The following is a 27,886-nucleotide window of genomic DNA, read 5'->3' on the forward strand; positions in this document are numbered from 1 at the left end:
GCTTCTGGCAAGCAAAGCCAATGGGGGAAGCCAGATTTACTTAACAGCAAGACAATTCACCGAACTGCAGTGCTTTGCTTAACAATTGTGGCAAAAAAGTTGCAAAATGGGGCACAACTCACATAACTGTCTTGCTTAGCAACAAAAATTTGGTTGTGAATCGAGGCCTACCTGTACCCTGAGAAACATGGCTTTACTTAGAGGAAAATCTTAAAAGCGCACAAATTTCCCATTCAGCAATATATAACATGGGATAAGTATGCTAATTTTAAGTACAGCTAAACTTCAAAGGCGAATCAGTGAAAATATTTATTTTTTAAAATAAATTAACTCAAGGCAGCAGACATCATAATATGCCTTCCTCCTATTTTTTCTATACATTCTCACCTGCTTTCTAGCCTGGTGCCTTAATCATTTAGAGTCATCACTGGAGGTTTTTAAGACTGGACAGTCACTTGTGGTTCTCCTGCTTGAGCGGGGGCTGGACTAGAAGATCTCCAAGGTCTCTTCCAGCTCTATATTCTGATTCATTTCAAAAGCCTTTAAGTCTCTCTCTACCTATTCAATTCTCTTTCGAAATGTTACACAAATGAGCGCGCAAATGCAACCTCAGCATTTTATGCCACTGCGTGTACAGATAGAAATGAGCGAAGCTAGAAATGAGCGAAGCTGGCAAAACTAAAAAAACACGCAGTGACATTTTACCCAAAGTCAGCTCGATTCCCGGTGACTTCGTGCACTTTATGTGCCTGGCTGTAACTGGCACCCTTTCGATCTTTTCGCCAAAGGTAAGTAAGTCTGGAGTTGGACCAAAGGCCGTTTTCCTCGAGGTACCTTTTGGAGTAGTAGGGCTGGGGGAACAGGGACTCATTCGCCAAAGTTTCCACGAGCAGCCCTGGCCTTCGCTCTGCCATGACTTTTCAGCTTCGCTGCCTCCAAAGAAGCTCAAACAGCAACCTCCGCGGTCTACGGGCATCGCTCCTAAGAACCGCCTCCTCTCCTTGCCTGCTTGAGTTTTCGAAGGGAGCGGGAAGGCGCTTCCTGTGATGCCTTTGGCCGAACGGCATGCCAATCGCAAGATGCCTCACTGAGTTCTCTGCCAATGGATTTAGACCTCCGGGAAAATAAAGCGGAAGTGTACGTTCTGCCGCCTTCCCTCGATGGTTGGATCAGTCGTGATTGGCTGCGCGTTTTCCTCGCTGTAGTTGTTGAAAGGACGAAACGCACGTAAAGAGTTGCCGAACAGGAGCGGTCAGCTTTTCCATCAATCCAGTCCTTCAACCTTCAGTCGGCGAGCGGAATTCCCCCCCCCCAACCGCAATATAGACTGAAACTGCCGATTGGTTGTCTCCATTTGATAGCAATGACGTATTCGCGGGTTTTCCAATTGGAGACTCGGGATTGAGCCATCGTCCTACTCCGATAGGTTCATCGTGGACCACTCGTTCCACCTCTATCAATTTCCAATTGGTATAGCTCCTGCAAAGTGCCGCCTTCTTCTTTACAATTCGAGTAGCCTTCTGACACTCAAACCGTAGGTCCCGCCTCTCGTCGCTTCTGATAGATCGGGCGTCCAATCCGCCTGCTTCTGTTTATATTCAGTAGGTTTTCTTCCCTGTCGCTCATCTCGATCTTGCGGGTGACTGGCTTTCGCAGGAGGCGGGGATAATGGCGTGAAGCTTCGCCTTCTGTGCTCCCGGCGTGCAGTGCGGGCGGGCGTGTGAAGGGGGGTAGAGTGTTCGGCCTGGTTCCCGCGTCGAGCCCTCGTTGCCGCCGCGTTCATCTCTGCCGCCATGTCGGACTATAGCACCGGCGGTCCTCCGCCACCTTCCGCTGGGCCGCCGGGCGCGGGTGGAGGAACCGGAGCTGCCGGGCCTCCAAATCAAGCCGGAGGAGGCAGCGCTGTCGGAACCGGACAGGCTGGGGGAGCGGCGGGTCCGGGACCCGGCGGGATCCGTAAGGACGCTTTCGCCGATGCTGTTCAGCGCGCCCGGCAGGTGAGGAGCTGAAGTGGAGCCCCGATCGTGGGGGGCGGGGAGGAGGAGGAGGGCAGTTGAGGGCAAAGGAGCACTGCATCCCTCCCCGGCTGCCCTGGGAAAGGCCTTGTGCTGTGTGGAAGCTGGAGATCGGCCGCTCTGCGGGCCGTAGGCTGAGGTAGTCGACTCCTCTGAGGTGACAGAGTTCTGGACGGTGCCACTTAACACGCCGCGGGGAGGGGGGGAAGTGGCAGAAAGCAAAGAGCGTCGGGTGAGGAGTTAGTTTCTTCCTGAGGGAAGGTTACTTTAAAGCAGGGGTCTTCAAACTTGGCCCTTTTATGACTTGTGGACTTCAACTCCCAGAATTCCTCAGCCTGGCTGAGGAATTCTGGGAGTTGAAGTCCACAAGTCATAAAAGGGCCAAGTTTGAAGACCCCTGCTTTAAAGGAAGTGGGAACCCGGCGCACGTGGGTCAGTTCTGACTGAGCAACCAAGCCAGGAAATAGGAATAGAGAAGGCTTGTAAAAAGGTTTGTATTTCCCTCAGCTTAAAGTGAGGAGATAACCGTCTTAATTTTTTATTTTTATTTTATTTGCCAATTGAAAGCTAATACAGTGGTCTGCAAACCCCTCCTGATCTTTATTACATGAAGGGTGGTTCTTGGGCTGTCTGCTAGGCTAAATGGGGGGTACATATGGGCAGTACCCATAAGTACTCATGTGGCAGAAGACACCAACATTTTAAACTGCTTTTTGGTATTGAACCAATACCATTTGATTTTTAATACGTTACAGCATTCTTAACATAACGTACCCAGATGTCATAGTTCACTTTAATGTTTTGGATCACCCTTTAAAAATATCCACTGTGTACCCTGGAATTGTAATTTAGTACAGTACTTGTTTGCCTGATGTATCCCATGTGTGCGTTACAAAGACATTGGACAATGTTATCAATTTGGGAAGCAGAATAATTGAAAAATTATTTGGATTTATTTTTTAAAAAAATGAGCAAATTAGGGGGAACTGTTTTAGTTTCACGTTTGCCCATTTTGTCTTTGCATCATGTGCTTTTTGCACAGAACAATAAAATATGAGTCTATCTGCAATCTAGATTACAGTTATACAATTCATTTTTCTAACTCTGAATTTCATAGCCTATCTTCAAGAAAGAAGGTGGAGAAGTGTCTCAGTGCACACCCAATATATATGCAGGATTGAAGATAAGAAATTATATGAAGATTTTTGATGAATCAAATATTTGTGCCTTTTTTGCTTCCTATAGGAGTTGAAAACTTGTAATTTAATTGAATCATCTGATTTTTCATCCAAGTACAGCAAAGCTGCCTCAAATCAACATCTTAATTTGCTGAATTTGGATGCAATACAAACTACTGGTTAAGACTTCTAACTTTCTATTTTTCACAAATAATATATTATTGCTTCTGTTGCTCTTGTAATAGTCTTTTATTTGTACATTTCTATCATTGAACTATTTTTTTTATTAGCACACATTTGAAAGTAGAAAAGCTAGCGCACTCAGGAATGCTCTGTTGACTTTTTGTGTCTTGTTTATTGCATTGGGAAGATTGGCTGGTTTTTCATTTTATTTACCCAAAACATTTTAGCTTATTTGTGGAACATTGAAAAAGATAATTTCCACATGTAGCTGGAACTAAATCAGTTTATATTTTTATCTTAAGGCTTTACATGTTTTTATCTTGTTCTGGTGCATCTATAGATCAACTAGCTTTTTAAGGCAAAGGGAAAAAACTGATGTTTTAAGGAAAATAGGAACATGATTTTATAGAAACTGATTTATTTAAAACCAGTTTCATTCTTGAAATGCCTGTATGCTAAGGTTTCTTCTATTGTTTTATTAAGAGGCTCTTTCTGTACAATGGCTTTTGAATCAAAATTCCCATCCTAGAGAATATTGTTACTAAACTGTTTTCTATGCTGCTTGTTCTAAGAAGAAAGGAGAGGGACATTGTGAAGTATTTGAAGAATTATTTTATCCTTCATTCATTCAATTTCTATAGCCACCATCTCAACCAATGAATTTGTACATCTTACAATTCCAAAAGTATAAAAACATCCAAAATAATTTTCTTGGCTGCTGTATGTATTTAATCAGTTAACAGTAAAGCCAAGAAACAGGATTTATAGCACATTCAGAGCCCCTGGCTCAGGTATACAGCCAGGTTTTTAAAGCCTTATGAAAGACCAGCAGGGTTGGGGCTATTTTCTGGGGGAGGGATATTCCACAAAGCAGGGACAACTGCAGAAAAGGCCTGTCTTCTAGTCCCCACCATCCAACAGTCTGCCTGAGGAGATTCGCAGCATGCCCCAATCTGCTACATTGGGTTGGACAGGTAGAGACTCTTGGAAAAAAGTCCTTCAGGTAACCCAGTCCCAAGCCATATAGGGTTTTAAAGGTGACAACCAGCACCTTGAATTGCATTTGGAATCATACTGGTAACCAATGCAGTTCACATAATAGTATTACATCTTCTGTATATCTGGCATCGTTCTGTCCATTCTGTCTCATTTGAAGTTTCTGAATGCTCTTCAAGGGCAGCCCATGTAGAAAATATTGCAGTAGTCTAAACAAGAGGTTACAAAGGCATGAGTTGGGGTGAGCAGGGCTTCCTGGTCCAGGAATGTGTGAAACTGGTATACTACCTGAAGGTGTGCAAAGGCTTTCCTATTGATAGCTATCATCTATCTGCTCTTCAAGGAGTCTAGGGGGACCCAGATTACACATTGAGTCTGTCTTGGGTAATGCAACACACTTCTTGTCCCAGGAAGTTTCAAATGCCCACATCCACTTAGTCTAGCTCACAGGTCTGCAACCCGCGGCTCTGGAGCCACATGCGGCTCTTTCAGCCATCTCCTGCGGCTCCCAGTCTTCTGCTATGTGTAGTCCAAAAAAAAAAAGTGGGACTAAGAAAGTTCAACCAATCAATTCAAATATGCAGGGTAGGTGCATATCTCGCCTTGGCTCCACTCTTCAGTCAAACCCTGTTCTGCGCATGCGCGCATGTACACGCATGTGCACACATTTTTTGCAGCTCCCAGTTTTTCCTTTTGTGAGGGAACCGGTTCCGAGTGGCTCTTTCACTGTTTCAGGTTGCTGACCCCTGCTCTAGCTAATGTTTCGTCGGAGCCCATTTCATCCCATCCTGTTCCCAGCAGCCTCCAGACACTGGGATAGAGCTTCCATAGTATTGACCAGAGAGCCTTAGTTATTCAGGAAATACAGAATATGTGGAGATAGCTCATGATCTTTATAGCCTATTGAAGAAATATTAGCCAGAGAGAGAAAAAATAGCTTGAGATCATCTGTGAAGTTCTATGTCAGTCACTGTTGCTTTAGGGGCTTACATAAATTATATGACTTTATATTTAGATAGAAAAATGATGGCCAATAATTTCTTTAAGTGAGTGACAACTGGTTACTGTTTAACAAACTGTTGATCTTCTGAATTGATCTGCAAACTTTAAAAATTCTATCCTGAAAAAAATATATTGTACAAGAGGGTAACAGTTCTTCAATAAATTTAAAAAAGTGGAATAAATTATCTTCTGAGGTAAATGAGATATGAACCATTCAGAACTGTTGAAGATTAATTAGCTTGCCTACCAGTGTATTACTTAATAAAATGTAGGGGGGAAAGCCTGTTCTTAATGTTACTGGAACAATATTGCTATTTAGGTACTCATTTCTTAGGAATGTGGGCATTTTATATCAAATAGACTATCATGCCGTATGCCATTGTTTTCTTAAAAAGGATAGAAGCACTTTATTCCAGGATTACAATACAATTAATGAGATTGCAACATTTAAAAAAAAACTTTGCCCAGATAAAACAGTAAAAATGGAGTCACTCATCAGTTATTTCATTTATTTAATTTCTTTGCTGCTCATCTCACCACAAGGTTATGGTTGGATATCACCAAAACCAAAATGTAATCATTTGAATGTCTGTCTTCCAGCACCTTTAAAAAAAGTAAGGTGCAGAATAAAACACAAAGCATTTTAATTATTTGAAGTTGGACTTTCTTTAGCAAAGAGGAAATGATTTGTGTTTTAGAAATCTCTGCAACTAGATATCAATTATATCCTGATTTAGCTGACTTTCAAGAAGACATTGAAATTAATGGCAGACTAGCTGGTTGTGCCGTATTGCTCATGGCAATGAAAAAACTAATCTGAACTCCTTAGGCATTTATAACAGATGTTTTCAGTATCTGTAGATGCCAATCTAATGTGTTCAATTAATGCATAAACATTTGGACATTGGTTTTGAATATGCCATTGCAATAATTCTAGAATTATCTCAGTGTGATAATCTTTAGGAAATATAAGGGTTAGGTTTTTGTAATTCCTTTCTTGAAGAAGAAATTGTTCATTATTTTTCGGAATTTGCATTCCTATTACGAGTTTTTCCTTTTCTGTCTGTGTATGTCTTACTAGGTTTCATTCTGCTAAGGTAGAAAATCAGTGCAACTTATTTCTTCTTTGTCCTTTAAATACCGTGCAAACTTCCTTATTTCAGACTCTGCCCTCTAGGTATCCTTTGTTCAGTTTACTTTTTTCATTACTACAGCCTTTCTTAGTTAACAATTCAACCTAGTCTGGTCTTTATTTTGCACTTACTACTATTTTTAAGATTATAGTGAAACAAATCAGGAATATGGTACCAGTAGTCATTTTCAAATTTGGCGTTTAAAGTGTCAAAATCTAGTATAGAAGAATACTATATAATACTACCAAGAAGAATACTTTTATGAAATTTTATGAGCTGCTAACTAGGCTCATTCCCCATAATGTGCAGTAAATTTATAGTAAGGCATTATTTTTCCTCCTACAATCTTAGTATGTATTATTTTATATTGAGAGAAAGTTAGAATTTCATTGTTTAGGTTTAGGAGGTCCATATCAGAGCGCTATTTAATATTTTTCAGGATTAAAATTAGAATAATTGTAGCACTTATATATACTCATGAAGTCACTGGAACTAGTATGGTTACTGTTCAGTTGATGGTTGTGGATATTTCATGGATTTCTTTCTCATGATGTCTTAGTTGACAAACCACCAGAGACTTTTAATATTCTATCACCTTGATAGTTTTATTCATTGATTTTCATTGTTCTTATTGAGAAGTCAGTCATGGATCTCCTATCTCTATGTTAGTAGAACATACAATTAGCAGTTATGTTCATAATTCTACATTTGAGTTGTCCATTTTTACAAAATGTCTTTAACGAGTTTTATCAGTTTAAAAATTAGAATTATTTTTTAAAAAATTTACCCATAATAGGGATATATATAAAAGAAGAATGATTTCAGATTTACTAATATCAGTGTAATAAATAAAAAATGTCTTTAACATCTCAGTGCCTTTAAAGATCAAAGATAACCTCTGTCAATACAGCCTAGAAAGAACAAGGCAATCTCTGTAAATCACACACAGTTGGACACTTTGCTGGCAAAACATAGTGATTCTCATCTATTTCAAGTGGAGTCATTTTGGCACCCAAAAAAAATAAAATAAAATACCCATCCCAGAAGAGCTGAGAGCCCGAAATCTATATAGTAAACTTCCATAGTGGACATTATTGATATTTATTCTAATTACTTCAATAAAACATGAAAAAAGCAGGAACATCTCGAGATCTGCTCTAGGAATCTTCCTAATTTTAATCATTCTGTTCCTATAATTGGCCAACCAAATGCTGATGTTTCTGATATCAGTATACAATAAAGTGCCATACTGTGCTATAAAAGTGTTGAGAGTCTTACATCCTCAGACTGTTATGAACAGTCTGAATTTCCACTATTCCTTTTCCTTCTATCTGAAAAATTCTTAGTTTTTTTCATTATCTTTCTCCTGCCATTCTGAATTTCAGTTGCCTAACTCAACAAAACCCCACAATATTCTCAACCATGGGGGTCCTTTTAATATCTTCCTTAGAAACTACAACTTTTCACTTTCAAAAAATATGGCTGCAGTGTTGGATGGGCACAGGCCATTCACTCTGCCAATACAGTAAAATTTACTGATCTTTTCTTCAAGAATGACTGGACCTGACCTTCTTTTCGACCTCTTTAGTTTCTGTGCAGCAACGTGAAAGCTAGTAAGATGATAGCAGCTGCAACTGACCAAAATTGGGAAGGGAAGGGGAAATGGGGGGGGCAGGAATGGATCTAAGTAAGAGGGTGTAGGAAAATTTTCCTTGCTGCAGGGTCAAATAAGTGGGGAGGAGGTAAAACTGAGAGTGGGTCTGGCCTAGCAAGTAAGAATGTCTGATGCGAGTCAATATGTAAAATGTTGCTGCCCAGTTAAATTTCTAACTGTATTAGCAGGGCCATGTAAAGACCATACTTTACAGTAAGAATTTAAAGCTTAAATTGCTGTGTCAAGTTTTTTCAGCTTAATTTGTTTAAGCCCCTTTGTATTTTATTCAGTAAATAGATTTGGGATATATTTTTAATTACTTGAAGTTTCTTGTATTTCAAACACTTTTGTATTAACAGTTTTATTTTTAATTCTTTCTGTGGCTTACAGCTTATTCTGTTGTAATCATATTGTCAATTTTACTTTTAGATAGCAGCAAAAATTGGGGGTGATTCAGCCACAACTGTGAATAACACTACACCTGATTTTGGATTTGGTGGTCAGAAGAGACAACTAGAAGATGGAGGTACTGTGTGTCTACTCTGAGTAGATCCAAGTCAAGGGCAATGTCTATTGCAGTTGGGTAGCTACTAATTTAAATAAACATAATCCTTACTTAATAACAGTAATTGGGACCAGAATTGTTCTCTTTAAATGATGCAGTCATAAAGCGTGAAGTTGGGTGACCATACCCTTAGCAACAGAAATACCAGCACTTCTGGTTGCCATTAAGAAATCATTGTGGGTCCTTAAACAAGAACATCATGTGATTGCCATTTGCAACCTCCTGCCAGCTCTCCCATTGATTCTGCTTATAGAAAGCAATCAAAGAAAGCTGCAAATGGCAATCACGACTGTGGGGGCACCACAATCAACTTAAGTACAAAGACCAGTTGTAAGTACCATTTGCTGTTGCCATCAATGGTCACTGGAGTAGTGTCATTAAGCAAGGTCACTTGTAATTTGATCCCTTCCTTTAAACAGTTACTCAGCCTCACATACCACTAGAAACACAGTTAAAGGATTTGGGGATGTCCATATAAATTGTGCAGCAGATTTAGGCAAAGATTTCATAAAAATAGATAGGGTGGCTTGACAAATACAACTAGTCCTCAGCTTAAGACCACTTCTTTAATGATGATTCAAAGATATGGCAGCTTCAGAGTCATTTACAACTTGTTCTCACACTTGGCAATCATCGCACCATTGCACATCCACACATAGATATTCCAAATGGAAAAGGTGCAGAGGAACTGATGCAAGGACATGTTCAAAGCCAAGACTCACTGCTTCAACCAGCCAAAGTGGGTTTGTTGGCTCCTTATGACAGCCTACATAGGAATGCTTTATTCTTGATGGTACATTAGCCTGTTTTCTCAGACATAAGAAATCATAGATCGCATGAAGGACTTGGTTTTTAAGCAGGGGCATCCCCTTCCAGCCTCATCTCCTGAAACATTTAGACTGATGGAGGTTAATTTCTGTCCATTTCCCTATCTCTGGTTGATAAGTCATGTGAATGCTACAGCCTCCAGAATAGATTTTCTTGTGCTGCAATCTTGAAGCTTCATTTTGAATAGCAGAATAGAAAGGAGGTTATCCTAATCTATATCCATTTTCTTTTCTTTGTTTTTGTTTTTTAATAGATCAGCCAGAAAGCAAAAAAATGGCTCCCCAGCCAGAACGTAAGTACAATGTATTTTCTTTTAATTGTTAGGTAAATGTCTGTATTAATTACAAAGTCATATTCTAAAATATGAGAGTTTCCAATGCCTGACTTACATCTTTCTTTTTAGAATGTGACTTTATAATCAAACTCTTCCTTTCCTTTTCAGCCATGCCTCCACCACCTCAGCTTGGACCGATCCATCCTCCCTCAAGGTAACTTAGTTATGGGCCTTTTTCCCCCCTTTCTTCAGCAGTATTTGAGCTGGAATGGTTAAACCAATATTCAGGGTTGAGATTGTGGGTAGCATTTCCCTGCCCTAAAGAGAGAAGGCTGTTTTGTTAGGTGGAGATCAGCATCCAGATTAGTGAGAGACGTGAATTCCAGGCACATGGATGCCTTGTTAGGCAGTGAAGCGTTGTGCTCTTTGGCCATGACAGAGTATTACAAGTTTTTGTGTAGCTTCAGTTTCATAGCTTTTGTTTCTGAAACTTGTCTGAAGATCCTTGTTTGCAAATGCTGCTGGAGTGGTCTCTGGGCCACTTAGTTGCTCACGAGTCCTGCCAGGCAGTGCCGGTGCATTTTGCACCGGCACATGTTGATTTCCACAAAGCGGTGCTTAATTGTTCAGCCACCTTCCTTTCTGCTCTTTTGGGAGGAGGAAAGCTCTCCTTTTTTATGTTTCTTGATGGATGCTGGTGAACCCCAGATCCATTTCTATAACTCTCCCACTCCTTACTTTAAGCTGCTGACCGTTTTCCTTGCAGGTCTACAGTGACTGAAGAGTACAGAGTACCTGATGGCATGGTGGGACTCAGTGAGTATTAGACAGGGAGCAGAGAAACCTGCTGTTGCCATAGTTGAAAGACTGCTACTTCACCTTTACTAACCAGTGCTGCTTTGGCTTCTCGATGCCAGTTGGCTGAGCTTCCTACAGGGAAGGCTCAGACAGGTTTGTTTCTTTGTAGCCCTATTTGTGTGGGGTTTTTTGAGAGATGACAGGCATTTGCGTTTCTTTGTATGCTGCTCAGAACTATGTGGAAGATTGCTCCAGCAATGCCGGGTGGGTATTCTGTTCTACAAAGTCTCAGCAAGTTTTACATTCATTAAATGGTGAGGGCTGGATTCTAAGGAGAACTTGAGGTAGATGTCACGTAAGCATTTCCCATCATAGCAGGAATGGGGGGGGGGAGGTTTGCTGTCAATCAACAGTACAGATTCACTCTGGACACTCAGGCTAGGAGTGCAAAAGGTATTCAGAATTCCTTGTTGGATTGCTTGTGGCTTTGGCTTTGGCTTCATCAACTTTCTGTGAGTGATTATAGTTCCCTTTTGCCAGAAGGAATGGTGGCTGCAAAACACTGCCTGAAGTTGAGTTTTAACTAAGCAAGGGAGAATTGATTCCCAGTAGGTAATTTGTTCCAGTGCCCTAGCTTTAAATTGGCCTGGCATTCACGCTCTGAAAGCTAGAGTTTGTTTGAATGGGTGCTGAGGTATTTTGGGGTTATTGTAATTTATCTTTTTTTCTATGGCCTCTGAGACCTTCATTTCAATTCCTGTTGTTTGAATTGGGCATTTAGGAGAAGCACTTATCCTTCTTTATTCCTTCTGTAAATGGTGAATTGAAGGAATCTTGAAATAATGCTCCATTCAACTACTTTTTCATGCACACAATGCAGTCAAGTTTAACTGTGCTAATGCAGTTTGTACAGTGAAAAAGTTATATAATTAATTAAAATAGAAATATATTTACACTGGGTTTGTCTGTTTCTGCTTTTCCAATATGTCCGAAAACTTTTTCCTATTCCTTGTGAGGAAGGATGAAAAAAGTATTATATTTAAACCTACCTGCTAGAAGATAAGATTTCTACTTTTATCTCAAGATTTTCTCAGCATTATTCTCCTTGCTTTACAGTCATAGGAAGAGGTGGAGAGCAGATTAACAAAATACAGCAGGACTCTGGATGCAAAGTACAGATCTCACCAGGTAGGCGTGAAATTGTAGAGCAGAGTATGAGGTGGATTTGGTTAGCACTTTCTGGTATAGAGCCACAAGTGCAGAGAGATTAATCTCATCCTTTAGCTCTGTTGGTATCTCATTCCCAATCAGTCAAAAAAGATTTGCAGCTGCAAAAACCTGCAGAGGAACAGAGAAAGTGTTTCCCCTAAGTCTTGTTCATGATAATAACATTTCAAATCAGTCATGAACACTGATGATGTAAGTTTCTGAAGACTTGTTTCCAAAAACTGTGGCATGTACAGTCATGTACACATAATTAATCAGCAGTATCATGCAAATAAATCAAATTTTAGTGTCAAAAACAGCATAAGGAGAAAGGGGTCAATTAAAAAGCATAGAAAGTACATCAAAGGATAAAAAATATTTAAAGAGCAAACATCTAAAAGGAGGGGAAGAAGCATTAGATGGGTGTAGGGGAGCATAAAGGCTAATGTGTGGCAAACTATCTATCCCAATACAGAGCATTCTAGAATGAAAAACTAGATGTTCATTAAGACTAGGTTGTGGCAGATGTTAAGCATTGCTATGCAGAATTTGGCAACATTATATATTGTGGCAAGGTTAGTATCTGAGAGCAGCTGGGAGATAGAGAATTGTTCTATGAGGCAGGGATTTTGATGCAAAAATGGAGAGATGAGGCTAGTGGAAATATTTCTGTAGATTCTGTGTGGAGTCACAAGCATTGTCTCCGGATAGAGAATCTTCCTGTATCAGTCTTCATGACAGCTTAGGGGAGGGCATGGTTTCATAAACACCCTTCGGTGGTTAAGGACTTTAAGGTTAGTTAAGTATGTCCTAGGGGAGACAGAGTACCTGTTGGATTTACAGACAATAAAGGTTGGAGGCCTGGCTAGATCCAGTTGCTACATGTTAACGGGTGCTTTAGCCTGATCATATCCCATGCGGAGTAGAAAACCTGGAGAGAAGGCCAAGGATGAGATTTTAATTGCCACCATCTTTTCCCATGTGGACTGAAAGTCATCCCTCATAGTTAATGAGACATGGGGGGGAGGGTTGACCCAATACTTGAGTATGGTTACCCACACTCTAGCTTCCACTTTCATGAGGCCTGTCTCGAATCTCAGGATAATGTTAGAGACAATGATTCAAAGAATCATTCTTAGAAATTTGGATTGAGCAAATCCTAGTGGTAAAAAATTGGAAAGGGATCCAGCTGGGTACCATTAAAAATTTGCACTATTCATTTTGGCTTTAAATAATTTGAGTATTGCAGAAATATAATGTCCACCTCTGGTCTTGACGGATTTTAGGATGGCGGATAAGCTTCTATGTGCATTTTCAGAAATGTAGTCTCCATGGAGTTTCCTCCTGTTGGCAGTATGAAGGAGTACTCTAGGTATTTGAAACAGGACACCTATTCAGTCTTGTGACCATCTATCTTCCAGGAATTTGCCTTTTTGCAAATGCCATTGGGTTTTCTGATAATTGAATTCTAGCTGGTCTTTCTTAAAAAACTGTTGTTAGTGCTCTTAGTGCTTTTTTAAGGCCAGAAAAACAAACAGCACCACCTGCCTGCTGCTATTTAAAACCACTGTGGTTTTTCCCAGAATTATGCAGCTGCTGTGTGATTCTGAGAAAAGATATAGTTGCTTTGAAAAATTGCAGAAACGGTGCAATGTTCACATTCCCTGACTATTCCCACTTAAAAGCAATTTTTGGGAATCAAATCCAAAGCATTGCACGGTTCTAATAAATAGCAGCATAGCTTCTAAAAAACAATTATTAATCTAGTTTGTTGTTGAAGTTTCAAGTAGTAACATTAAGTAGTCATTCTATCTTGTCTCTGATTTTCATGAGAAAATACAATACTTTTCATCTGAGTTATAAGACATCTCAAAAGCTTGTTTCTTAGCATTTGTCATTTTTGCTAAACTGCATAGAGAAGTAAGTCACAATATGGTTAAACATAATGTAACACGAGCATACTTTTGTCCCTTTGAAGATGGAGAGATGTAACAAGTAAAGCTGTTGTTAGTTTGAGGCTATGGCGAGCGATCATTCACTGGATTGAGGCCACAGTTGTATTTTTCCTTTGGCCTGTCAGAGAGTGTTAGTGGGTAGAGCAATGATCTAATAGTATCTCTGACTGGAACTCAGCCATGGAACTCATCAAATGAGTTTGGATCAGGAAGTAAATGTAATCATTAGGGCCAGATAATGTGGGTTTCTTGGTGTAATGGGAGAACTTCAGGTAAGTGGGAAATTACACCTGTTTGTCACTAAGCATAACTGGTGCAATTTCAGGGGCCTACAGAGAAAATATTCTGAGGCTGCCCAGGGGCTGTGGAACGTCCTTGTTTGAAAGATTGAGAAAGTGTTGCTATTTGCCAGTCTCGTCTAGGCTGGAAAGCTAGGGAATCCTTCGCTGGAAGACAGGAGGGAATTCCAGTGTTAGTAATATAAGTGGTACTCTGGTAGTCCTGAAGATTACATGTTCACATATTGCCAAGGAGCAGGACATTTTTGGATGGCAGAAAGTTGTACTTAATATTTGGGGGAAAAAGGAACTGAGGTCTCCAAAATGGGAGGAGCCCATCTCAGATGTGGGAATGGCTGGGTTTTGGAGGTCATGGTTAATTGTGGTAAGCCTATTTTTATTTCTCAAGGATCACTTGAATCTTGGAGTCATAGAGATTGCACTACCTTGTGCTAATTTATGGTTTGCTCATTCATAGTTGGTGGCCTAAGCCATTTGGAATATTCACACATGCTAAGTCTTAAGCCGTGGTTTACAAACTGTGCTAATGAACCATGATATCTGTTTCCACATCATTGCTAAACCAAAATCAGTTACATTATGGCTTAGCATGCTGTATAAATCCATAGAGGAAAATATTGTCAAAATGGAAGCACACTTGCAGTATTCTTACACAGCACAACTAAAAAGCCTTTTTTTAATTGAGGACTGACTTAATACAGCCTTAAATACTGTTCTGTTCTTGGATCACTTGTCAAGTTGACTTTTATGTAGGTTGGCTGTCATGTTGATGCATACATAAACATGGGAACCACTATGTCTTCTGTTCCTTTCAGCCAATCAAATTCACAGAAGTCTGGTCTTGTGTAACCTGTGAACTGCCTGTAATTATGCAGTAGATTTTTCAGCTGTTAAGTATCCTACATTTTCTGTCTGAGTGCTGTTTCCTTTTAACACCAAACTAGTGAAGCACATCCAGAGCCCTCTTTGTAAAGAGTGCAAGCTGTGTTTTATAGACCTATCCAACTATCCTAGCTCCTTTTGATAATACATGATTGAAGAAAGACTCAAATTCTTCGGGAAAATGTATTGATATGGAAAGAAGTTGACAATAGCCTTCTGATGGCTTTTCTTTCCCTTACAGACAGTGGAGGACTACCAGAACGAAGTGTCTCTCTGACTGGGTCGCCAGAATCTGTGCAGTGAGTAGTTGTTAGTCTTTGTCAGTATTTTCAGGAAGATCAGAGACATCTGTTCTATTGCAAAAGTTGTTTTGTTTCGTGCTGTTTTTGGGGAGGCGAGGGTTATGCCAACTTCTATTTAAACTGACCCAGTTTTATGTTCCTCTTGCTTTTTTAAGAATTTAGGAATTTGTTTTGTAAATAGATGCTGTGTTTTTAATTAAAATGGTTGCCTTTCAGGATGAAGACACTAATAATTTGGGCATGCAATACCTAAAAGGCCCAAGTGGCTGCTGACTTTGGTCTTGCATATAGAGAATCATTTTACTTAACACAAATGTTTTGCTAGGCTGGCATGGGACTAAAATCTTCATTGAATATTACAGTTACAGCACATCTGTACTTGCTAAAGAAGCAGAGATAAAACCGAAATAAATGCAATATGTAAATTCAAAAATAAAAATGATTTAAAAAATAAAGTGATTGTGTTTGCAATTGGAATAAATTCTATTAACCATTACGCAGGGTGCTGTGGAACAAACATGAAACATGCTGATTTGTAGATTTTTCAGGCTAGAAAGTATTGCTGGGAATTTCATTTCAAGTCTTTGTCATCAGAGAGGAAATGTCGAGAATCTTGTAACTTGCCATCATTCAGAGTTGATTCTTCTTTTTGTAGAAAGGCAAAGATGATGCTCGATGATATTGTATCTCGAGGGCGTGGTGGGCCACCCGGTCAGTTCCATGATAATGCCAATGGGCAGAATGGTACAGTACAGGAAATCATGATCCCAGCTGGGAAAGCAGGCCTGGTGATTGGCAAAGGAGGAGAGACCATTAAACAGTTACAGGTGAGATTTGAGTGTTACTGTCCCCCATATCGTCATCGACATCATTTTCTCCTCTTCCTCCTCCTCTACCGATGGCTTGGTTTAAGTTATATAGTATAAGGAAGAGCTTACAGGAATTTTAGATAGCTGTGCAAGTCTTTTGATTCCTTGTTCTTGTTAATGTAGGAGCGGGCTGGAGTGAAAATGATTCTAATTCAAGACGGTTCACAAAACACAAATGTAGACAAGCCTCTTCGAATAATTGGTGACCCATACAAAGTGCAGGTAAGGCCAACTCTTTGTCTTGCTTATTGATTCCATCCTTTTGGGTGGGGTTGAGAGTAATTTAATTTTCCCTTTATAGTGATGGATTTACAGTAGTTCACTGTATCACTATTCTTTTTGATTAAAAGACTACAATTCAACACTGCCAGTTAGAATTTTCTATTTATATTTGATTTAGAAAAGTATGATTATTTAGTTCAGTTATAATGGTAAGCTATGGCTCTCTAGCTAGAAAGTGCAGTGAAGAGGGAAGGTCTTTGGTTCATAAATATTTTTATTTTACTTTCTCAAGATATGACAAATTTTGTTTTAATTTTATTTCATTAAGATGTATTTTATTAGCGGCAATGAGAACAGTTTGCCCTCCAGTTTTCAGCCTTCCAAGAGCAAATCAGATTTTTTTTCTACTGATCACCCTCTAAAAAGTCAGGGATCTCCAATATCATAGCAATGATCAGAGGCAGAATCCTCTTTTCAGAGCTTCCCCATGGTTCAATTTGTTTGCAACAGAAGCAAGAAGCACCCTTTATATATTGCAGCTGGCAGTTGAAATAAGCCTCCTTCCTATACATCACAATTGCTACTAAGAATTGAAGTTGGTTTTTTTTACAGTTTAACTTTTTTTAAAGTGCCGTCTGATAAAAGCCAAAGAGAACTTATCCCAAGATGTTTTTTCACAAGGCAACTGGACTTTCTTGTTTTTCTTTGAAGACGTTTCGCTTCTCATCCAAGAAGCTTCTTGGATGAGAAGCGAAACGTCTTTAAAAAAAAACAAGAAAGTCCAGTTGCCTTGTGAAAAAGCATCCGTGGGATAACTATGACCTGGATGACTGAGAATCTCCATAAACCAAAGAGAACTTCCATCTTTATTAATACATTAGCTTGAGTTTATAGGTGGCACATGTAGCAGAGCCAGAGTCAGTATCAGAATTGTAAAAAAAAGTTAGTGCTTTAGCTATAGCTTTACAATATTAGGTTAATTTACTCATTGTTTTCATTCTAATTCTACTGAATTACATGATGAATTGTCTTCTTAAAAGTTTATTTACTTATTTATCAAATTTGTACACCATACATCTTGCCTGAGTGACTATGGTTTACAAACAGCATCATAAAATAATATAAAAACATGACTAAAAGCCCAGTCAAAGACAGTTAAAATTAAATTAAAATTTACAGTTTTAACTTCTTAAATTTAAATTTTCAGTTAAAGTTCAAGTTGCTTCTTCTTTGACCATTGCAATTTTCACACTACATTCATACATTCAGTTGCTCTCTGAATTTGAATGCTGTCTTAAATCCCTTCTTATGAACATGGCTTTATTCTGGGTCAGATAAGTAGCATTTGTAATTCATTTCTCTTCCTGTTGATGGTGACTTACTAAAGGCTTTGACTGGATCTCTTCTCCTTGTTCCGAGGAAATTCTAACATTCCTTTTTTGGTGGAGGGTTCAGAGATTGAATCTTGGTCTGCACCAACCTATAACTCTCTCCTATTCCATAAAGCTTACTTCGCCTTTTAAAAACTCCCTGGTTTGTTCAAGCCTAAACCTCTGTCCTTGCCCTCCATTTTGTTCCTTCCTGTTAACTTTGTTTCTCAATTCATAAGATCACTGAAAAATATTCTTTGCCAGTGTTATCTACAGCTATACTCTACCAGTGATCTGGAATTGCTCAGAGAAAGGCTTTCTTCATTGGAAATTCTAATATTTTTTAGGTGAAATATTCTGTGGTATGTTTCAAATTATCCCAAAATTAATGCTAATTTTTCTTTGCAGCAAGCCTGTGAAATGGTAATGGACATCTTACGAGAGAGAGACCAGGGAGGCTTTGGCGATCGGAATGAATATGGTTCAAGGCTTGGTGGAGGAATAGATGTGAGGAACATTTTTGATACTTCGCTGTGGGTAATGGAAAAAAACAGTTTCAGTGGGGCATTAATCCCTCTTCCAAGCAACAATCTTACTTCATTTAGTTACTGGGGTTTTTTGATTATGGTATCTATACTTTGGAACAGCTCCCTTGGAAGTAAAACCAGCCCTTCCATTTCAGAAGTTGGTGGGTATGGAGCTTTCCCTGAGGGCATTTGGTGATTGATAGGTCATCAGCTGCATTTATTACCTTTAATCGGATAATGGTCTGTGTGCTTTTTTATATATAAAAAGCATCATTATAGTTCATTTTATATATATAGTATACTGTGTGCGTATATACACATACTTTAATTTTTAAATTGAATTTTATTGTCAATTTAAAAAAAATAAAGTCTGTAAGTGTATAAACACACACATTACAAATTTTTATTTTTTTAATTGAATGTTATTGTTATAAATTGCCACAAATCTGAGAAGATTTAGCAACATATAGACCTAGTAAATAAGGTGTTTATTCATTTGCTCAGGTCCCAGTCCCCCGGCATTCTGTTGGTGTGGTCATTGGGCGGAGTGGAGAGATGATTAAGAAAATACAGAATGATGCTGGGGTTCGAATCCAGTTCAAGCAAGGTGAGAAACCCTTCAGAGCCTGTATTTCAAATTGCAGGGTTAAATGTCAGGCTTGTGCTTGTGTGCCTTTTCTGTCCACGCTTCTTCAGTACAAATTCTTACTTGGTTATCATTATTGTTGCTAATTCAAATTTGTTCTTGTTCCTATTTGTGTAAAATTATTTTTCCCAGTGCTCTTTTCTGAAAATTGAGGGGGGGGAATGCAGTTTTCTCAGCTGTGATTTAAGGCAAAATCTCATTTTAGATAGCTGAAAATCCACAGAACATTTTATTATTTGTTCAAACTGGGCACAATCCAGGTTTTTCAGGAAGTTGTCACTGAAACTTGGCAAATTCCCATGTAAAAACCTGGGTCTATCAAGTTGTAGTTTCATACACACACACACACACACACACACACACACACACACACACACACACGTTCACAGATAAGGGTCCTAATTTTTAAACTCCAGTTGAATGTACAACTTGTTTTGGTTGTCATTTCAGATGATGGGACAGGTCCTGAAAAAATTGCCCATATCATGGGCCCACCTGACAGATGTGAACATGCTGCCAGGATTATCAATGACCTTCTCCAGAGTCTTCGGGTATAACATTCCTTGGGAGTTTACCTCATCCATCAGAGTGCTGGAATTGCCATGTAGTTGTGCTGATCTAATCTTGGAAAGAAGAATCGCAAAGAATTAATTAAGCAACTGTACTATGGTTTTTGTAGATTTTGTAGATAAAACTTACATTTATATATATATAACATATATTGTTTAAAATATATGTTAAATACAGATAGTCCTCGACTTAACAGCCTTTTGTTTAGTGTCCATTCAAATTTATAATGGCAATGAAAAAAAGTGACAAGACTATTTTCCACACTTAACAACCATTGCAGCATCTTCGTTATGTGATCAAAATTTGGACACGGACAACTGGATCATATTTATAATGGTTGCAGTGTCCAGGGGACATATCATCTTTTGCGATCTTTTGACAAGCAAAGTTAATGGGAAAGCCAGATTCATTTTACAACCTTATTACCAAGTTATCAAGTGCAATGATTCACTTAGCAACCGTGACAAGAAAGTTCATAAAATGGAGCAAAACTCAATTATCAACTGTCTCACTTAGCAACAGAAATTTTGAACTTAATTGTCATAAGTTGAGGATTACTTGTATATAACTTGTATTGAGGGGATTTGGTTTTAAGTTTTGTATGCCACCTACAAGTCACCTCAATGAAATTGATCTCTTTATAAGTTTAAGTAAAAAACAATTTTAAGACATTTTTCACTCCCATTTGACTAAAAATACTAAAACATCTGAAGAAACAATCAAAATTCAATAGTACATTTGATAACCTCTGGAATTTAATTTGAACTTGGTTATTAACAGTTTTTTCCATTATATTTTAATTCTGTCATATATCACCGAGAAAGGTATATCTCATCAGATTTTCAAACATAATTCCTTCAAGGATTTTCATTTTTCTATGGTTTGGAATTTCTGCCCCATTGCATTTTCATTTGATACCAAGCAGCTTTTGTTGTCTCACAAACTAACAGTGCATCATAGAATAAGATGGAACACTTCTTTAGTGGAAATGAATATTTGACATTTTGGATCAATTTCGGGACCTTGCTGTCAGTGAGGCTTACTTGAAAAGTGGGTGGAGTTTTGTTGGTACAAATATAAATAGAATTACATTCTTTCAAATGGAAGCCCAAATGGACTTAGTGTTATTACTGAAATTGCATCAGAAGATGAAATTTATTATTGCCAAGATAATGCAAAGCATTCTGATTTAAAACCACTGTTTTGAGCTCAAAACAAAGTATTCATCCATAGATTTGGTGGTGATTTTGAGAGAAAGCATGTTGGTTTTGCTCTGCTTTCAGAATAAGACAGGTGTTTGGCCATTTTGAGTGTTGTGATTATTGTGTTGCCAATTGCAATTGTTTTCTAGAAAGTTTTCAGATTTAAGTAGTACAGCAGTAGGGACTAGGGGAGAGAGCAGGGACTTACTCCAAATTCCTATATTTTCAAATGTCTGAAATGCTCACAGCGTTTCCAGTTTTTTGCAGAACACACTGCAGGAGAAATATCAAGCTGCCTTTCAAGGCAGTTTGAGCACTCCGGTGATCTCATTCAGGAAAACACCTTTACTGTAATTCTTAAATGCACCATTTGACAGCATAGTAAGAGCTCTCCCTTCTGGAAACTCGGGTGGAATATTTTATTCTGTTTTCCCCATGTCATCCAAGTTAATTGTATTCTTGTCTTGTAGAGTGGCCCACCAGGCCCTCCAGGTTCAGGAATGCCTCCCGGAGGCAGAGGTAGGGGCAGAGGACAGGGCAACTGGGGGCCTCCAGGAGGAGAGATGACCTTTTCTATACCTACGCACAAATGTGGTCTGGTCATTGGCAGAGGTGAGCATCTCCTGTTTTCTTCAGTCGCCCCAAGCAGGTGTGCATCAAGCATCTTGTTGCTACCTTTTCTTTGTTTTTTAGGTGGGGAAAATGTAAAGGCCATAAATCAGCAGACCGGAGCCTTTGTAGAAATATCTCGGCAGCTACCACCCAACGGAGACCCCAATTTCAAATTGTTCATTATTCGTGGCTCACCTCAACAGATTGATCATGCCAAACAACTGATTGAGGAGAAGATTGAGGTAACTGCCCACCTTTAGTTACACAAGAAATCTCCTGGTTTGATACGGTAGTTCTGGCTTAACAGATCACATGTTTCTTTCTTAGGGTCCCCTCTGCCCAGTTGGGCCAGGGCCTGGACCCGGTGGACCTCCTGGACCAGCACCCATGGGACCCTTCAACCCTGGGCCGTTCAGTCAAGGACCACCCAGTGCACCCCCTCAGTAAGTACAACTTCCTTCTGTTTGGGGAGTCTTGGCTGCAGTCAAGATGCTGACATCAGAACCTAGGAAAAACGTATCTGTGCTGAACTGGAACAGGAAGCCCCTTTTGACAAAATTTTCTTCCATGAAAAGCCCTTCCCCTGTTTGAAGGATTTTTCAAAGATTATGTGAATGGAGAAACAAGAATTGCATCCAAAGAGTTATGTGATAATGATGTTAAGGGAAAGAAGCATATGGTTTATACTGTGCATCCTAATTTTGGTGCTTGGTATCTGTACAAAAATTTTCACAAAGTGATTTGGCTTTTGGCTAATTGTGCCAGCAAACCGTTCTGGCCATGACTATTCTAGAGAGAAATAGAAAGAACCATTGATACGGAGACATAAAAACAAACTGCCATTTCAGATGGCTTTGTTGTCATGGACTATTGTCGGTAGCTTGATTATAGCTATTGTAGTTAAAAGTTCTCAAAAAGTAATTTCCCAGTTTCCTTCTGGAAACTTAATTATCTTTAATGTTTATGTATTGCTAGATTTCTATCTTAACTTTATTTTGTGTAATTCAAGGTGCTTTCATGCCCAAGGGAGGACTAGAACTCTCATTCTCTACCTAGCCACTTCACCACTACGCCAGGCTGCCTCTCTCTTGGCCACTGGCAATTTATTTTAATCAGTGGTAGCAAATTGGATGAATGACGATCCAGCACCCTGTTCAGCAAGGGAAGTTGGCTTGAAATCCTGTACTGCATAGGGCAGGAGGGAGAGCTCTCTGGTTTCTGCAAGCAGGAGTGCTGTTTCTCTAGAGTAACCTCTTGGGCCATTTGCTACTTAGAAATCCCTATTGTGCATCCTTATATTTGATCAATTATGCCAATTTTTCCCCTTTCCCTTCTTTCAGCCCTGGGGGACCACCACCACCTCAATATCCACCTCAAGGCTGGGGAAATGCATACCCACAGTGGCAACCTCCAGCTCCTCATGATCCAAGTAAGTTTTTGTTAAAATTTGTTGCTGGCTTTTTTTTAAACGAACTCTACTGTTAGTCATCATCAGAGTGGATTACAAACTACAGTTCAGAAATGGCCAGGCTTGTATTCAGACTGTCATCTGATTCCAGATAAAGCAGCAGCAGCAGCAGCAGCAGACCCCAATGCTGCCTGGGCAGCATATTACTCGCACTACTACCAGCAGCCTCCTGGCCCAGTTCCAGGAGCACCACCAGCCCCCACTGCACCACCGGTGCAAGGAGAGCCCCCCCAGCCGCCCCCCACCGGACAGTCAGACTACACGAAAGCATGGGAGGAGTACTACAAAAAACTAGGTAACTCTACAGGTGCTTCTTCTCTTTTACTGGAAAAGAGCATTAATGGAATGATTGCTAGGGTTATAGGTAATGACTTGATCCAGAACACTTCAGGTCTTTTCTCTACCTGTTAACCTTTTCATTTTCTGGATATTGGGTACTTTGGGTTTCAGCTGCAAGAACTGAATTTACTTTGCCCAGTTTTCAAACAGGCAAAGTTTTGGTAAGGTACACATTAGGAAACAAAGCGAAATAATTTGGTCCTAATAACTGGGCGTCTTGATCATAATTGATTTTATTCCCAGATATTCCTTTTTTATTTATTCCATATCTGTTGGAATATCTTTCATGATAATTCTGTCTTGCCTGATGATTCCTCAATATTTTTGTCTTTGGCTGGGCAGTGGATGACGGCATGTCAAAACTCCTGCTTATGAGTTTATAAATTATGAGCATCACTCCCATAGTTCCAAAAGTATGATAAAATATAGCTCTCTTGGATTATTTTAAAAAAATGCTGATCACAAAACAAAACCATTCAAGGCTTCAGCCTTTGCTGTTTGGTTCTTGCGCCTATACGTTTTGGCTGACTGCTGGTAACTAATGCCATCACTAATTGAGACCCTTCCTTTTAAAGTCCTGGAGGGAATTTGCCTCTGGGGGGGGTGTCAGAAGTCTTTTTGAGTGCAACCAAGTCCTGTTGTCCTTCGTTGTCCTACAGGCCAGCAGCCCCAGCAGCCTGGAGCTCCTCCCCAGCAGGACTACACAAAAGCCTGGGAGGAGTATTATAAGAAGCAAGGTGAGCTAATATACCACAGGCTTTCTAAGGCAAGTTGGATTGGCTTTGGAATGCCAAACATTTTTTGTTGCTCTGTGCATTCTTACACAGGAGTAAATTGCACTGAATCAAGGTGGGGGGTGTGTGTGTGCGGGCAGGCGGGCGCGCAAGTGTCCAAATAGGCATGGACGGGATAGACTAGAGACACTCTTTTCTTTTTGGAAGCAGCTCAAGTAGCGACCGGGGCAGGGCCAGCAGCACCACCAGGACCTCAGCCAGACTATAGTGCAGCGTGGGCAGAATACTACAGACAACAAGCTGCCTATTATGGACAGACACCTGGTGCTGGCGGACCAGTGCCACCCCCCACACAGCAGGGACAGCAGGTGAGTGAAGAAAGAGCTTGACCTAGCAGCTGATTCCTGTGATGTAGTCTCCTCCATCTGGGTGTTTGCTATGCATATACCTTTAGGTTTAGCTTAGTATGTTGGCACTCTTGCTTCATCTGTGATACAGGGCACCCAGTTTTCTATTAGCACCAGCAAGATAGTAGGATGTAACATTGTTGCCATCAAGACTAAGTTGCCAGTGCATCAGGAGTGACCCTATGCATCATTTCTAACATTTGCTCCTGGATGATATTAATGAGAAGGAGCCTGTTTGGTCTAGTGGCTAAGGCTCCAGGCTAGAAACCAGTAGATTGCGATTTCTAATCACATGTTAGGCATGAAAGCTGGCTGTGTGACTTTGGGTCAGTCATTCAGCCCAACCCACTTCATAGGGTTGTTCTTACAGGGAAAATAGGAGGAGGAAGGTGTATTATATATGTTCACCACCTTGAGTTACTTATAGAGTAATAAAAGTGAGATAAAAATCTAATGAATAAATACAATAATGTTGGTTAAATCAGAGCCGTAAGTTGTCTCCTTCCCCCCCCCCCCAGTGTAGTCTGTACAGATTGCACATCAAACTGGTATGTCCTTGCTGGCTATTGATACAAAGTTTCCAAGAAGCCTGGCCTTCCTCTTGTTCAAAATATCAGTGTTTTACAAATGTATTTTTGCAACCATGAAAACTTGATCGCTATTTTCATAATAGAAAACAGGAGCTTTCGGGTATGCTTATTTTTTTCTCCAGTACTAAATTCTGTGAATATGCTTCTGGTGCACCACACCATTGCTAGTCTAGTGGCAATAGCATATTCTGTAAGGAAAGTCACTGGCAGATGAGCAAAAAAGTCAAGTTGAAGGTCCTTTCTTCAAGCAATGGTTCTGCGATGACCTAGAAACGAGTAAAACTATTACTAAAAGCCAACATGGGTTTGTCAAACAGATCATGCCAGATAAATCTAATTGCATTCTTTGACTAAATTAGTGGATCATGGAAATACTAAGGTCGTAGTTTACTTAGAATTCAGTAAGGCATTTGAAAAAAGTGGACCATAGTCTTACTTCTTGGTAAAATAGAAAAGTGTGGGATAGGCATCATCATCACCAGATGGCCTTGTAACTGGTTGACCAACCACACTCAACATGTAGTCCTCAATGGAACTAGATCGATATGGAGGGAAACCTGCAGTGGAGTACCCCGTGGTTCTGTCTTAGGCCCAGTACCTTTCAACATCTTCATAAATGATTTAGAGTTAGACAAAATGCTTGAAGGGTAACTCATCAAATTTGCAAACACCAAGCCAGGAGGAATACTGAAAAATCTTGACAGACTTGAACTTTGTTCAAGTTAGTTCAAACTAAGTTTATTGGTCCTATCTAACAAAATGCAATTCCATGATGAGAAAAAGTCTTACACTTAGGCAAAAAAAACCAAAATCACAGGTGTAAAATAGGTGGTCTCTGGTTTCACAGCAGTGAGTGGAATCTAGGTGTCATAGTGGACAACCGCTTAAGTATGAGCCACCAGTGTGCTGCAACTGGCTGCCAAAAAAGCCAATTCTTTTTTTTTTAATTCCATTTATATCCCGCCCTTCTCCGAAGACTCAGGGCGGCTTACAAGCTTAGCAGAGGGATAGTATTAAGATCAAGTGAAGTGATAACGCCGCTTTGTACTGCTCTGAGACCACACTTGGATACTGCATCCAGTTCTGGCCACCATGGTACAAAAAAGATATCAAGACACTAGAAATAGAGTGCAGAGAAGTGCAACAAAGATCAGTCTGGAAGCTATGAGGAAGAGTTGTAGGAACTAGGTATACCTAGTCTACAAAGAGAAGGACTAAGGCTGACATGATAGCCATCTCCCAGTACTTGAAGGACTGTCACAGAGGAGTCTGACCTATTCTCCAAAGCACCAGAGGGCAGAACAAGAAATAACAGATGGAGGATCCAATCTAGAATTAAAGAGCAATTTCCTGACAGTGAGAAAAATTAATCAGTGGAACGGCTTGCCACCAGAAGCTATGGGTTCTCCATTACTGAAGGTTTTCAAGAAGAGATTGGACAACCATTTGTCTGGAATGATATAGGGTCTCCTACTCAAACGGGGTTGGATTTGAAGACCTCCAAGGTCCCTTCCGACTGTTATTTCATGTTCTATGAAAGTCATTGGCAGATGAGCAAAACTGTAAAGCCTTTTCTTACTCATTTTCTGCACAGCATTTCTTCAGGACGAGAGATGCTGTTGTCTCATTGATTGGCCAGGGAAAAAAGGCTCTATAAAATACAAGAGAACCGAAGCATTCCACAGAGTCCCTAAAACAGGGGCCTTCAAACTTGGCCCTTTTATGACTTGTGGACTTCAACTCCCAGAATTCCTCAGCCATGCACGCTGGGTGAGGAATTCTGGGAATTGAAGTCCACAAGTCATAAAAGGGCCAAGTTTGAAGACCCCTGCCCTAAAATAAACTGGATGGTTGATGAACAGGAAATTCTATCGGACACCAGTCTCATTTTGTTCCCATGCTATTGAGCTGGTTGCTAAATGGAATGGTGGTGACATTTGGGATGAGACCAAATGATGAGCTAGAAAAAAGACAGAATTGGACGAATATTAAGCATATATCGCCTGTTTTATTGTCTACTGTTTGTATTTATTGTACTCTTGCATTACTGTATTATGTTGTATTAGAATAATGTTCAAGGGTGCTCTGAGCTTTAGCAAATGAGGTTCCCTACCTGAAACTATGTGACAAATGCCTTGCCTTATTTCCTTTGTCAGTGACAGACTCCGTGTTTTTTTTTCCTTTCCACAGGCTCAGTGAGCTGAATGTGACCCTCCCCATCTCCGAGAACCTTTTGTTTTGGAGAGAGAGGTGGTGGCTGCTACTGCCACTGCAGGAAGTGGCAGGGTGGGAAGGGAACTGGCCTGTTGCTCTGATTGCTGGGTTTCTTCTGGGAATCTTGGCCGTGCCGCCTTCACATCTCTCTTAAAATAAATCCAGATCTCCAGACCTAACGTTGAGCCAGCAGCCGTAGAAGATAGCCGACTAAAACCGCCTCCACCAGACCCCATCCTGCCTGACACGCACCTCAGTTTTTTCAGGGTAACACTTCTTTTTCTTTTCTGTTTTGTTTTAAAAATAAACTTTACAAGGAAAAGTCACTCTGCTTTTTAGTTAGAGTTGGAACATTCCTCGGACAAAGGTGTTGGTGTTTCAGACAACCCCATCCCTGCCCTTCCATTTTCTCCACTGCTGGGACTGATCGTGTTTTTGTCTGTTCAAGAGGAAATTGGAACAAACAATTATATGCTCAAATTTTTACTTTTTACCGCTCGTTTTTAACTTCACAAATAAATGATAACAAAACATCCCCCTGTGTCTGCTGGGTGGTGTCTTTCTCTCTCTGTCTATAGGGTTTTTTGAAGCTGATGTTTGTTCACGATATAGCTGTTGTAAAAGCCTGGTAATGGTCATGAATTAAGAGCTTCCTGTGTTTTTATAGTTTGAGCAGGCATTTGTGCATTTTTGTTGAATAAAATGCTTTTTTGTTTTAAAGTCTCTGATGCAAATGTGTATGTTTCCAAAAACAGGTCCCAGAAGGTTTGAATGTCGCCAGGGCAGTGGGAACAGATATTTGATGTGAGCAGGGGCAGGCTGATTTCTTAATGAGGTTCCATAGGT

At 39.9% G+C, this 27,886-nt stretch overlaps 1 protein-coding gene across 4 annotated transcripts; it reads left to right on the plus strand.

Annotated features, from left to right (window-relative positions):
- Window positions 1–1,719: 1,719 nt before the first annotated feature.
- On the plus strand, window positions 1,720–27,763 carry KHSRP (KH-type splicing regulatory protein). Of its 4 annotated transcripts, XM_081321355.1 has the most exons (20): window positions 1,720–1,997; window positions 8,591–8,687; window positions 9,808–9,846; window positions 9,997–10,042; window positions 10,595–10,644; window positions 11,743–11,814; window positions 15,210–15,267; window positions 15,926–16,097; window positions 16,263–16,361; window positions 18,140–18,238; window positions 18,763–18,865; window positions 19,355–19,455; window positions 21,147–21,288; window positions 21,370–21,530; window positions 21,616–21,731; window positions 22,629–22,717; window positions 22,848–23,051; window positions 23,755–23,832; window positions 24,040–24,197; window positions 27,017–27,763. In XM_081321355.1, exons 1-20 carry the CDS (start codon window positions 1,794–1,796, stop codon window positions 27,023–27,025), a joined length of 2,097 nt encoding a protein of 698 aa, XP_081177481.1. In that variant the 5' UTR covers window positions 1,720–1,793; the 3' UTR covers window positions 27,026–27,763. The 4 variants fall into 4 exon arrangements, with proteins under 4 accessions (XP_081177481.1, XP_081177479.1, XP_081177480.1 ...); XM_081321353.1 differs by having other exon boundaries at window positions 21,147–21,530; XM_081321354.1 differs by lacking the exon at window positions 11,743–11,814 and having other exon boundaries at window positions 21,147–21,530.
- The last annotated feature ends 123 nt before the right edge of the window (window positions 27,764–27,886 follow it).

The sequence above is a fragment of the Vipera berus genome (assembly GCF_964194415.1).
Source record: "Vipera berus genome assembly, chromosome: 2".
Classification (NCBI taxonomy): Eukaryota; Metazoa; Chordata; class Lepidosauria; order Squamata; family Viperidae; genus Vipera; species Vipera berus.